Consider the following 14,264-nt stretch of genomic DNA (forward strand, 5'->3'; position numbering starts at 1 on the left):
CACATCTTCAATCACATACAACGGTGTCGTGCGGCAAAAATAACAGATCTACAAGCTCTCAACAGATCAGCTAATTCTGGCGCCTGACACCGTCGTGGGCGCAGCATAAAGAGGGCTTTTAGTTCTTCCTAAAACAACTGCCTCATCACTTCCTTCCCTCTTTCTTTCCTTCTCTGTCATCTCTTAGCTTAATAGGACTGGCATATGCATGATACCCTTTCCAGCACTCTCACTACTCTTCTTGTCAAAGGAAGTGCGTGGGCGAAGGAAAAATGCAAACATTATTGGAATGGTTCCACCTCAGAGATCCTCTCTTCCAGTATGTGTTTTATTTCTTTCATCATAAGTGGGTTCATAGAAAGGACACAGAGAATATGCCAAGGTTCTCCCCTCCCTGTATGTTTGTAAGTGAGGCTAAGTGCTTTGAACATTAGGTTTGTTTCATTCCACTGCAAATATTATGATAGGTTGCCAGATGGGTCTTTCTATAAACAAGCTAGTTTTACTGCTGAAATGTACAGTAAATTTAATAATTACTTTTTAGGGCTGGTTGAGTCTTGTCTTCTTCTGTAGGGTCTAGGCACTCTACCAAAACATTTTGACAAAAACTAAACTATAACTATATGTAGCTATATAAATTGAAAGAAAAAAAGTTGTTCAAACTTGTATCTTTTCATGTATAACAGTTGTGTTCTTGATAGCAAATTTACAGCCACTATACCTAAACAGTGAAAAACCTGGAAACCTAAAAAGTGATTTTGCATGTTGCTGCTCAAACATCCTACCACTTAGAATTGTCTATATGCCGCTTTGTCCAAAAATCGATCTCTGACTTGGATGGTTCTAGCTGCATTGATAAGGGCCTAGTGTGATCCACCACATATTCATAATTACAGAATCACATTGACACAAACTAATACTAAAAACACAAGAAAAACAAAACACCAAAGTAGTCACTTTTAAAGTTTTATTCATTACGCTGCAGTTTGACTACAGCATAAGTACAAGCATCAAATCTTTGACTACAACAGCACTTAGAGCAACATTTTTTGATTTTTTTTCTTCTTTTCTGTAAAAGTATTGCAATAACAGACCTTAGGCCTAAAACCTATTACATCACAATTGCTTAAATAAACAAAGAGGCAAAAATACAGAACAATTTTACCTCTGTGTGTTTCCATATATATACTGTATATGTATTGTTTGTATACAGTCATATATATTTCAATATATGTACTGTATATGTATTATATGTATACAGTCATACAGTATATATTTCAACACAGAGGGGGCGCAGGGCGGGTGGGGGTGAGCGGGACCAGAAGGATTCTTTTTGTAAATAAAGCAAACCAATGTTACAAAAAAATCCATGATGGAAGCAGTCCTGTGGTAGGTAACTGTCAAGACAGAGAGAATACCAAACTGTTGAGACATTATCATTGTTATTATTATTATTATTAAAATCTGGAACAATAAAAACAGCTACTTTTTTGTCAGCAGTTGAGTACAGACTTCTGATAAGTGGAAAGAAGGAGCACGCTGAAGAAAAAACCAAAACAAACAAAGTAATTCAGTCTGAGCCCAAGTTAGTTCTTCAAGCTAGTGCAGGAAACATAAGAATGTCTAAAAAAGAATAAAGCCCGATTTATACTTCGTCGTACGACAGAGGCACATTCCAAAAAAATAGCAGATCTACAAGTACACAATGCATCGCGATGCCAGGCATTGTGAACCTGTAGATCTGCTATTTTTGACGCGTGACTGTCGTATGACGGAGAACAAATTAAGCATATCAAGAGCCAGTGGCGCTCCAGCCAGTTACAATAGAGATCTCTCCAAATAAAAACTACACAACTGCCACTTATTTGGTGCTTTGAAGAAAATGGCGCGTTGCTATGTACATAGTCTATAGATAAGAATGAACATGCTCTGCGGTTATTGTACAGTGGAGTTATTTTTCAGTACATACTGTAAATAAATGACTGCAGATTAAACATGACTTTTGTTCCAATATACTGTGCCACATATAACATTGTAATGTATAAAACAAAAAAATATTTTTTTTTAAAAAGGAGAAAAGTTAAAATGACAAGTTTGTTAAACAACATTATTCATCATTCAGCTCCACTCATTTAGCTTTTTTGATGATGGTGCACTTTTCCCAATCTTAAGGAAAAAAAGACAGAAAAAAGGAATGACCGCTTTCTTTTGATACTTCAGACTTCCTATTTAGCAACCTCTTGGAAATACATTGCCTGTGATTCACATTCTCTCATATCATCAAAAGTTCCTCTGTCACTATTGTTGAAATGTTGACTGACACAATCAAACTGCAAAAACTCTAGCCAGATCTATAGCGATGATGAACAAGCTCAATATTTTATTGCAAATCAATTACTTTACTGTTGATGTGAATTATGAGTAATATATTTTGGCAGATATACAAAATAAGTATTGTTGAAAATAAAATATTATAAGACTCACAAATATTGATTCAGCTTTCCAAAATAGGAACTGGCAATAGTCATATAAATGGTTCTCCCAGTACTATTCTGATTACCATTTGTTCACTGACTTAGAAATCAAGTTAAGAGTTTAAACTGAGAAGCTTGTTGAAAAATATCCCCAGCTTAAATTGTGTCAAGACCTTTGTAAATGATGTGTATGAAACATCATTTGGTGTAACTAAGTGTTAGTTGATTGTGGTAAATTATAGTCGATACAACTGACCAACGACCCAAGTGATGACAAGCACTGTGCAGTTGTTCTTAGATGAGAAACAGAATAAACAAGTCATCAATATAATAACCACTTCCTTAATCCAGAGGTTATTTCATCCTTATCAAGACAGACTGTTATTTATAGGAAAATATTATACGTAGTAATTTGTATTTGTTTTTGCAACCATATTTCTAAGCATACTTTGCAAACCATGTTTTATCATTTAAAAAAAAAGAAAGACAAAGCACATATGTACTGTAGGCATTTACAAAGTTGATGCTGCCTTCTTAAAATTCTTATATTGTCTATACATTATATTACATTATTCACAACATTTTTTGTGGTTTCTACCCATTGGGTAGGATATGTGCATAATATATTCAAGTTATATACAGCACCTTACAAACAAACATAAAGAAAGACAGACTACTGAAAAAAGCACCGTTGGAAGTGAGGCACAACGAAGGTGGGAGCTTTTGAGTGCAAGTGGGTTCCTATGTCTGCTCCACACATGGGTCAAATTACTGTTTGAAATGGGTTCAGTTTCAGCTCTGGGAGTGATTGCTCTTGTCTGGCACAATGGAACCGATCAGACTGTTGGAAAAATGCAAACCTTGCCAATCAATAAATCCCGGTAGACGCAAGCAAGTGCAGTAACTGACAACACCTTTGTTTACTCGAGGTGCCCAAGTTACAAGATTGAGTTGAGATTCGGGGAGTTTAATAATAGTGGACCACACAGGACTAACCTGTACAATACTGAGCAGTCCAGAGCCTGACTTTCTTTTGACCTTGAATTGATCCATGATCCTGTTTTCTCCAGGAAGACCTTTTCACACTTGAAAACATAAACATTCTAAATGGGTTCAAGTTTAATTCCCGTTGCCGAGTTTGTGAATATCAGTAGCCGACAGGAAATAAACATGGACCCAAGCTGTTCCCTAGCAACGCAATTCCACTGACAAGGTCTATACTCAGCGCTACAAGAGTTTATACCTTTTAAGGACTTGGCCCACTTTTCTTGAAAGCACGTTGCTCTGTAAAGTATGCAATCAATTTTGTGTACTGGCCCACAAAAAGGATAAGGATCACCAAGTTTTGGGGGTAACTATGGACCAATGTTATTCATCCACTTTTGTTTTGTTTTATTTAGTTTTGGACAAACTGAAGAAAAGATTCCATCCTCATAGACTCCCTCAGTCAATCTCAGATTAAATAACTGGAAGGATTCCAAACAATAATTTGACAGCGGTGTGGTCTGCTCAAACATGAACATTAGGCACCTTATTTACTCACATAATAGTAACATGCAAACCTCCTCGTAGAAAACATGAAGTTCATCTTAATATCCTCCTTTCACAAGCTATGACCGCGCAGACAGAACAAGCCAAGAAAACAGAAGGGAAGAAGGAAGAAAAGAAGGAGGGAAGAAAGCCAATACAGAAGAGCAGGGTTTTTTCTTTTCTTTTCTTTTCTTTTTTAACATACAGTCAAAATTTTAAGTATTGGGTAAATGTAAGTAACTTTATGGCAACTAGTCACTGACAGTGGAATATGGGTTTTTGACATAAATTCATAATGAGGCAAAACAACTATTTTTGATTTCGACTTCATGGGCCTCTGATTTGGAACCACTTTAAACAATACTGGCATTGAAAACAAAAAACAAAACCATAGCTTTAATTCACTACCCCAAAACTTAAGCTTTTGACTGGAGACACTAGAATCTTTGTATGCATCTATCCATCACTTTATGTGTTTGATGAGGGGATGGACAGAAGGAAAGTGGACTGAGGACGCAAGCAGCAGCAGTAGCAACAATAGTAGCAGCAGCAGCAGCGATAGCAGCAGCAATGTAGTAACACACACACACACACACACACACACACACACACACACACACACACACACACACACACACACACACACACACACACTGACCGAAAATGAACTACTGGGGAACATATATATGTACATTCACACAGTACATGCATACTACATACATACAGACCTATACACACTGATAATAAAATAGAAGTGTTCCGGGCCTCTATGAAATCGAGTCTAAACGAACTGCACAGACAAATCATCAGTGCCAAAACAGTCAAATTGGTAGTATTAATTTAACTGATAGTCAGAGTTAAGTTAAACACTGACAATTTTATTTTCTTCAACAAGGTGATGTTTGAACACTCTTAAGTCAGGTGCTGTATTAGTAGCAGTTACAGGAAGCCTAATCTTTGCACTTTGCAGTTGGACACCTGACAGGTTGCCTCTTCTTCAACATTAATGTGTGATGCCACACATAGAATTCAACATATCAAAGTTTCGCATTTTGGGTAGCATATAAAGGGGGATTTAAGGCCTCTCTGTTGCACTAGCAGTAGCTGACACACGCATGAATTTGGCTTGTTCTTTTTAGACAAACGTTTCAATAGGCATCATCCTTTCAGTTGAAACCATAGATATCTGTATCTATATATCTGGCTGTTTAAAGAGAGGCTCCCCAGAAATGTATCTTTAATATTAAGATTTATCCAATCATGTGTTGATTATAAATACAAACATTGCAACATAATATGATGTGTTCTTAAATCTAAGACCGGTACAAAGATCCAGTCAGCTATGCACACGTTCCTGCAGGAACACTAAGAGCTTTTCTGTGTTTGGCAAAAGGTCTGACAGACACACACATACATGCATGCACGCGCACACACACGCACACGCACACGCACACACACACACACACACACACACACACACACAGGGAAAGACTGCACTCGCACATCGCCAAACAAGGGCTCCACTCCAGTCTCCACTTTAAAGGGCTCAGCGGACTTTTTTGAACGCACTTTTCCTGCACATGGATGGAGGGATGGAATGAGGGATGACAAACAGCTCGTAAACACCGTTAGGAAGCTTGGGGCATTGGCTTCGAATGTTAACAACAGAGAAAGAGATAGACAGAAAGAGAGAGAGAGAGACTTAAAGAGAGAAAGAGAGGGAGACAGAGAAAGCACAAGAGCAGAGGAGAAGGCAACGATGAGCAGAGAAAAGGCTAGGTTTTCTATTTTTTAAAAAGGTTTTACAAAAAGGACCCTCCCATAGCCCTTGACTTCGACCACAGACAGTTTCATTAAACCTGATTACTCTGGTGGCAGACAGGATTCTTCACTTTGTCGTGGGCTTTGTGGCTTTAAGAACGTGAAGACAGAAAGTTGAGCGCTCTTGTTTCGATATATATATATATATATATATATATTTATAACTTCCTTCGTTGTCATGGCGATGGATTTTTAGTTTGGTTGTTTGAGTGACAGTTGGCAGAATGCACTGTGCATGTGTCGATGGAGAGGTTCTTGAGGGACAGTAGGAAGGAAGAGTGGGGACAGATGGACGCGTAGGGCTGTAAGTACTCTAACGTTCACATAGAAGGACCTGCTGAAACTAGGCTGCTGGATGGACAAACGCACATGTTTTTCTCACCTGCTCTGGAGATATAGTTTTGTTTAAATTCAAACTTAAACTACATACACAAAGTTTAGTCGTTGAGAGGGTTAGGAATATGCTTTCATGGTTGCCTAAACACATTCATCCAAGGCTGTAGTGAACTCATGTTCAGCTTAACCAACTGGCAAGCAAGATTTTTGCAAACAATTACTTCTTTTTTTTATCAGGCAGTTGTTTGTTCCTTCTACAGGTGGACCGTCTCCCAAAGCTTCAAAGTAACTCGTTGGGAAGGCCATCATGGTTCATCCATCCAGTGATTTAGTTACAAAGCAGACGTTTTGTTTTCCTGCAGGGCTAAAGTGTACATCGATGTGAAAGGGTAGAAGTCATTCTCTTACTAAGTCTCACTGTGCCTGTGGTGTAAGCAGACAGGGATATCGTAGGCTGGGTACGAGTATTTCTTGCGGTTTTCGAGGAAAAAAAGAAGGAAGGACATAAGCTTATAATACTATTTGCTCCCAACTGTTGAAACAACTTTGGAGCCAAAGTTCAGTCAGTCAGTCCATTCATGAAAAGGACAAAAAAAAATAACAATAAAGAAACAAAAACAAGAAAAACACGCATCGTCATCATTCTCATCATCATCATCATCACATACGTAGAGCATCATTTCCCTCTTCTCTTTTACAACAAATAGATAGTGCAACTTTTAGATAACTTTTCTTTTTGTGTGTGTGTTGTTTTGTTTTGAATGTTAGAGTTGTTGAGTCACTTCCTCCTGAACCTTGGCACTAAGATTTGGATTTTGTGAGTCTCTGTTTGTTGTGTTCTCTAGTTCTCCATTCTCAGTTCTAGCTTGTGCACAGATCCCGGTCCAAAAACAAACAAAAAAGGAACATCCTCAGTCCCAGGGACAGTGCCATCCCGGGGGGGCAAAAAAACAAAAGCAACAACAAACGAGTGTGTCATTTCAATCTGTGCTAGTATTATATATATATTTTTATATGAAGGAAATATAAAAAGAAAAAAAGATAGCTAGAAAGCTGAAAAAAGCCCTCCTCACGCAGTGCATACGTCTCGCCCCAGCAGTGCTAGCCATTTTAATTAATCATAATAAAAAGAAAACAGGAAAAACAAAGAAGAAATCATTTTCAATGCTTGGTTCCTCTCTTTCCTTTTTTTCTTTTCGTTTCGTTGTAGCTAAGGTTGATATTTAGTTGTGCATGGGAGTGTGGAGAGAAGACAGGTGAGAGAGAGAGAGAGATTGAGAGAGAGAGAGAGAGAGAGAGAGAGAGAGAGTGAGAGAGTGACCACTCCTTACTGATGGTCACTGAAAAAAAAAGGGGGCGAGGAGCAGGAGACGTCATACTCCAAGCCCCTCCCCTCGTTTTCTCACACCAGGTCGTCCGGTTGGCCATCCTTGGCCTTGGCAGGTACTATTGTGCTTTCTGATTGGCTATGCTGCTGGATCGTCCTACTGCCCTGCCCGCCCTGCTGCCCCGCCCTCTGGTTATTGCTGTGCTGGTGTAGAAAGAACGCAGCTCCGGGGTAGTGTCCCATCACCTCGCTGTACGCAGGCGGCGGGCCCTCCATGCGTCCGTGACTGCTCGAGTTCGCCGCACTGATGCCCGAGTTACTGCTGGGCGGCCGCGGGCCTCCGCCGCCTCCTCCCACGCCCGCCATGCCCCCGACTCCCCCGCCGCCACCCCCCATGTCGATCAAGTCACTGTCGTAGATGGTCCGGTTGGGCGGGGCCCGCACCGACTCGCGGTTGAGCTCCATCTGCTGCTCCGGGTCGCGGAGCTGCAGGGTACAGGGGCCCTGGTAGGGAGGGGGCTCCTCTCCGTCCGACAGGGAGATGGTGGGTGGCAGGTCGATCTGGTGCTGCAGGTACGGGTAGGTGGGCTGGAAGCGGCTAAAGCGATCTCTCTGCATGAAAGAGGGCGCCGTGAACCGCTCTCTGGCCTGGGGCGCGTACAAGACCTGTGGAGACGCACAGAGATGTTCATGAAGCATTAACTGAGCAGAATGTATACTTGTTATAAATAAAGGGAGAGAGAGAGAGAGAATGAAGAGAGAGAAATAGTGATATGGAAAGTAAGCAAAGACAGGTGGAGGGACGGGTTAACAGCAACAATATGAGTTAGATTTACACGTATAATATATACAGGTATATGTCATGTAATGTATTTATAACTGGTTCTATGAAAAGCAACCAACCTAATACAAGGATGCCTTAACTATACTTGACTAGTGAAATGCCTTGCATTGCCTGTGCATAATAATAAAGAACAAGAATGACCACTGGCCATTTTCTTTGCCACAATTTTAACCAGTCGACATTTCGTGTGACTCTGAGGAATGATGGGCTTGCTGGCAGCACCAGCATTTATAATTTTGCTACCATTTGTTACTCACTCGCTAATTACACTGCAATTATGCTAAAAGGGGAGCTGTAATCCAAAGCGGTATGGACATTTGAAAGCATTGCCTCTTGTCTGCACCCTAAAACACAATACTTCACGCTATTTGTCGAGTCTATTTTCCCAACCATACTCGTCCTCGCCATTCCCATTCTGAAGCAACACAGTTAATGTTTCCTCCTCACGCTGTTCCAGTTTCAACACACTTCTGTTGCAGCCAACCATTATTAGAGGAAAATGATTTCAATTAGCGGCTGTGGCTCTAATAGGCGGCCCCTACTGACATGACTGGGGAGCATGACAGACTGAAAAATAAACAGCACAGACACACAGAGAGAAGGGTGGGGGGAGGGGGGGCAGAGGGGGGGGAGAGAGAGAGAGAGAGAGAGAGAGAGAGAGAGAGAGAGAGAGAGAGAGAGAGAGAGAGAGAGAGAGAGGGAGAGACACACACACACACACACACACACAGAGAGAGAGAGAGAGACTAGAGAGAAAGGGAGAGAGAGAGACTAGAGCAGAGCGGGGCAGCTCTCAGACGGCTGTCTAGACAGTGTCAGGGGAGGTGTTGGTGATTAATGACGCACCAAAAAGCATCCCCCCTCAGGCAGAAAGACACCACCCCCCCTGCATCTCTCTGCCACCCACACTCTCTCTCTCCATCTCTGTGTCTGCCTCTCTGGCCCTGTCTTTTTCTAGGTCTCTCAGGGTTGTGCCACGTTGCCATCATTCCTCTCTCTCTCTCTTTCTCTCTCTCTCTGTGGCTCAGACTGTGTCTGGGACAGGAAGACAGCGTGACAGGGTTCAGGTGTCTCTGACAGTCGGACAGACGGACAGACAGACAGACAGACAGACAAACAGACAGACAGGTCTGACAGCATGCCGTTGCTGTCGGCCGGAATCCTTGTATCTCTACATTTCAACATTTTAGTTGTTGTTTTTTTTTGTTGAAAATGAATGCCCTAAGACGTCACACTGGTGTCACTCAAAAGTAGCAAAAATAGACAACCTACAAGCTCACTTGTAGATTGGCTATTCTATGCAATTTTTTTATATATCTTTTTTAAGTGAAAGTGAAAGTGGTTAAGTGTGTGGGTTTTATAAATATTTAACCAATGAAAAGAATTAACAAGAGCTTATGACTAAATAATAAATATATTGGATCCAATGGAACTGCACAGTTTCTCCCCCCCCCCCCCCCCCCCCATTTCCAGAAAAGTTTTTGAAAGGGTTTTGGACACACAAGGTTTCTGCCCGACAGAGACAATGACAGGGGTCAGCGGCAGCAGTCTTACCTCAGAGGCACCTTGTCGAGAACCGCCCTCCGAAGGCCACAAGCAGCCATCCTGCAGAGTGACACAGGAAGAGAACAGCACAGTCACCAGGCTGAGCTTTATGCTTGGATGCACATCAGAAACACATGCAACAGGGATATGACATTAGACCTGAGGCCCATTCTACAAATGCCTTCTAAAATCAGTAGTTCTCACACTTTCAAGATTTTTCCAAAAATGTTCAAAAATAGCAGATGTACAAGCCCGCAGCGCAGCACGAAGTGACGCGCTGCGTCATATCTGCTATTTTTTTTATAGCTAACGCAAAAATCAAAGATTCTTTCCCCGTTTTAATGGGATATTTCACTTTCAAAAAAACTTTGGGTCATTTTATCGTCTACTCAGAGCCCCCCAGACCGTTTTTAAGTTGCTTGATTCAGTATTCAGATTTGATATTCATTTTATCAGACACGCCCCCTTCCTATACAAACCTATTATAACCGAAAAAACACGGCCCCCTCGCGTATTAGGAGGGCAGGGTGAGTCACCAGAACCAAGGACGGGTGTTTTTGATTAATCTAACATGTTAAAAATGGAGTTTGAAGTTATAATGGGTTTGTGTAGGAACGCAAAGCAACGCAAAGCAACTTAAAAACGGTCTGGGGGGTTCACAAAAGCCTGAGTAGACGATAAAATGACCCAAACTTTTTTTTAAAGTGAAATATCCCTTTAAGCCCTATGTTACACCTTGTTGTGCAATGGCATGGCATGGCAAAACTTCTAGCAGATCTACAAGCTCACAACGTGTAGCAATGCAATGCAACGCGTTGTGAGTTCTTAGATTACTATTTTCACTATGTTGGAAAAGCCTTGAACATTTTCACCTTCAGGTATGCCAGGTTGAAAGTGGTAATGGTTTGAAAACACCATACCATCAGATTACGTTTAGGTCTATTTGAGCGTTCATAATGAAGCAAAGTCCCTTTTAAATCACCTGAAAGCTATAAATGCCAACTGCTTCAGCATCTTATGGAGGATTAAATTGGCTCTGCATTTCATGCGCAATCTAAAAGTCAGACTGCAACACCAAAGAGAACGGGCAGACTTTTATCCAAAACAGGGAGGTAGTGCGGACAAAAACAAACATCTTAACTAGGAAGTGGGAGATGAAACAGAAGTGCTGGGGGAAGCTTGCCGCTTCAAACCAAAATTTGGTCCCCTTCCTTAGTGCGGGGACCACAAATGGCAGACAGATGCAGCACAAAAAAAACTACAAGATGAAAGCCACAACAAAAGAAAAGGACTATCAAATAATTGCTGTTTTTCTCCCACTATGTTTGACTCCAGGACCTTGTTTCTGTTAAACACATATCAAAGACAAAGGAGAAAGAAATAACAGAGAACGGAAGAAAAATGGAGACAAATTAGCTAAATTTCTAGTTGTTTTTTTTATGTCCGTTTGGAGCAAAAGCCTCAAGCTATTCTTCACTCCTTCTGTCTCTGACTGTATTTTAATGGTATGACTCTGCAAAAGGCTAGATACATACATGTGTGTGTGTGTGTGTGTGTGTGTGTGTGTGTGTGTGTGTGTGTGTGTGTGTGTGTGTGTGTGTGTGTGTGTGTGTGTGTGTGTGTGTGTGTGTGTGTGGTCCAGTGTGAATCTTGCAAACCCGTTGGACCGATCAGTACCAAACCCTATGCATACTTAGTTTTTGTTATATTTAACTTGAATTTTATGTAATTCAATGGGGTTGTAACCTTGCCCAAAGTCATACTTCATAGATGACTGATGTCACGGGCTGGTCACATGAATGCTGTTTCTATGTGGATCCCAAGATCCAGATAATTTTCAAAAAAATCAAAAAATGTGTACAATTTTTGTCTGGTTTTGTTTTGCATAATTATCATAATGGACACAGCACACAGTGATAGGAAAGACAAGAGAGATGGACTAACAGATCAACAGGCAAATAGACATACGGTACATACAGATAAACAGAAAGATACAGTATACAGAAAAGAATTCCAACCCATTTTGGGCAGGAACCCCTATTTGTAACTATACCTTTCAGGACGAGAACCCCTTTTGGGATTCCTGTTGCTATGCACAGTATATAGCAACATGCATTTTTGTTTACATTTTTCATTAAATAAATATAACGTTTTTCAGAAAACTTTAGAATCGGCCTCAGGTCTAAATGGGTTAAAATTGTCTAAGAGAGGACAACGTGGCATCGTCAGGCTCATGTCACCATGACTCAGAAATAACCATGTAAGGAGTTCCCCATGCAGATACGCCAAATCTGGAGTGTTTGGTCTACCCTCAATGTGTCGTCATGGCATCAAGCGCCAACAAATCACTCAGCTCCATATATGGGCACAAAAGGGGACATGCCCATATATGGGCATATACTGAATTACTGATGACATCAGGGATCTCCATATATGGGCATAAAAGTGACACGGACTGACAGATACATATGGGTTATGGGCATATCGGTGGGATCGGCGGTGCGACGTAGGTGTAAGCTTTAGTACATACAGACATACAGATAAAAAGATGGATATACAGACAATACGATATCTCGTATTGTCTATATACAGTATCTGTCTATGTCTGTATATAAGGGGACAGACAAATAGACAAACAGTTATGCAGATAGATACAGATATACTATATAGTCAGTCAGTTAGACAGACAGACAGACAGACAGACAGACAGACAGACAGACAGACAGACAAGTGAGACAGAGCCAGCATGCCATATTATGTTCCGGTCGATCGGTCAGAATGTGCTTAAATATAAGCAGTGTGTATGCCAGTGCATGAGAGTTTATGTTATGTATGTATAGGGTTGTGCGTGTGTGTGTGTGTGTGTGTGTGTGTGTGTGTATATGTGGGTGCGTGCTTGTCCCGTGTGTCGTCATGTTTGCACGAGGGCAGAGCAGCCAGCTGTCTAGACACATCGGTGCGGTGAATTAAACATCAAGGCCTGGCCGGCAGCAGAGAGTGTCTCTACACAGCAGCGTGTGGCTCTTCTACATGGTGCAGCTACTGCTGCACTTCAACGTGTTCACCTGCAAGACTAGAGCCAGCCTCAGCTGCTCTCTGCTCTTAACCCATTAAGACCGGGGACGCGTCTGTGTAAACACTTATACTTTGGCTTTTCAAAAAAAGCAGATCTACATGCTCATAGCGCGGCACCGAGTGCTACGCGATGAGCTTGTAGATCTGTTTTTTTCTTTTCTTTTTTGTGAAAATGTGTGCAAATCATTGGGAAAAGAAAAAATATATATATATATATATATATATATATTTTTTTTTTTGTAAGCGAACATTTTTAACTCAAATCTTTGCTTCTGGCCTGGGGGTCCCTGGAACAACATATTTTGAGATGGGGGTCCACGACCAAATACATATCATTTTGGGGGTCCTTGACATGGAAAGAGTTTGAGAACCACTGATTATAGCAACGTACGTTTTTTTCAAAAAACTGTTAGGATTTAGAAGATATTTGTAGAATCCCCAAGAAGCAAAGATTTGCAAACAAAAAATCATGATTTAAAAAAAAAATGTATATCTACAAGCTCATAGCGCGGCACTCTATGCTCTACGCTATGAGCTTGTATATCTGCTATTTTTTTTATTAGCCAAAGAAATCTAAAAATGTCACGGATGCGTTCCCGGTCTAAATGGTTTAACTGGGGCAGGGACACTGGCTCTGTTAAAAAGCACTGATTGTGCTCAACAGAGCCCCGGCGGATGCAAAGTAGTTTAACTATGCCTTCCCCGTTCCGGAGGCGTAGAAGAAGCACTGCTAGCTAGTATTACCACGGGATCTTCTCTGTGTGTCTCTCTGGCTGGAATTTATACTTAGATGCGTGCCAGTGTCGCATACCCAAAGTATTCTCGGTGCACGACACGATGTGCAACCAAGTATAAATCAAGCTCCTCTCTCTCTCGTACACTCACACTCACACGCATGTCGCACACACTCTCACACACACACACACACACACACACACACACACACACACAACTGCAGGCAACTGCACGCACAATGCAGCTTGGTGTTCCTCTGACCTGTTGCAGGGCGTGGTCGTGCCGGCGGGCCTGGCTCTGTCTGGTTATGAAGGACCATGTGGAGAGCTTGTAGTGGTTCAGGAGACAGATGATCACCACCACCATCACCGTCATCACCACGATGATGATGACAATCTGGACAAACTCCAGTTCAGCTGCAAACACAAAGAGAAAGACATTGTGTTAGAAAGGGGACTGCCATCATCAAAGCTATAAAAAAGGGACCCCCCCCTTCTCTTATTTCCTGACTTAATGAAGGTTAAAAGTCTTCTGAAGTGGCATTGCCAAAGAGCAGAAATGACAACAGGCAACACTA

The 14,264-nt window shown here is 41.4% G+C and overlaps 1 protein-coding gene across 3 annotated transcripts in view; it reads right to left on the reverse strand.

Moving 5' to 3' along the window:
- Positions 1-953: 953 nt before the first annotated feature.
- The window catches only part of LOC311038340 (low-density lipoprotein receptor class A domain-containing protein 4-like), a 218,858-nt gene continuing 205,547 nt past the window's right edge, over positions 954-14,264 (reverse strand). For all 3 annotated transcript variants that reach the window (XM_084047806.1, XM_084047807.1, XM_084047808.1), the window contains 3 exons: positions 13,949-14,103; positions 9,887-9,937; positions 954-8,154 (listed from right to left, as the gene is read on the reverse strand). In XM_084047806.1, the coding sequence (XP_083903932.1) occupies positions 7,564-8,154; positions 9,887-9,937; positions 13,949-14,103 (797 nt within the window). In that variant the 3' untranslated portion in view covers positions 954-7,563. The remainder of the gene's footprint in view (positions 8,155-9,886; positions 9,938-13,948; positions 14,104-14,264) is intronic.

Source organism: Gymnoscopelus microlampas (assembly GCF_963454915.1).
Source record: "Gymnoscopelus microlampas genome assembly, chromosome: 3".
In the NCBI taxonomy this organism is placed as follows: Eukaryota; Metazoa; Chordata; class Actinopteri; order Myctophiformes; family Myctophidae; genus Gymnoscopelus; species Gymnoscopelus microlampas.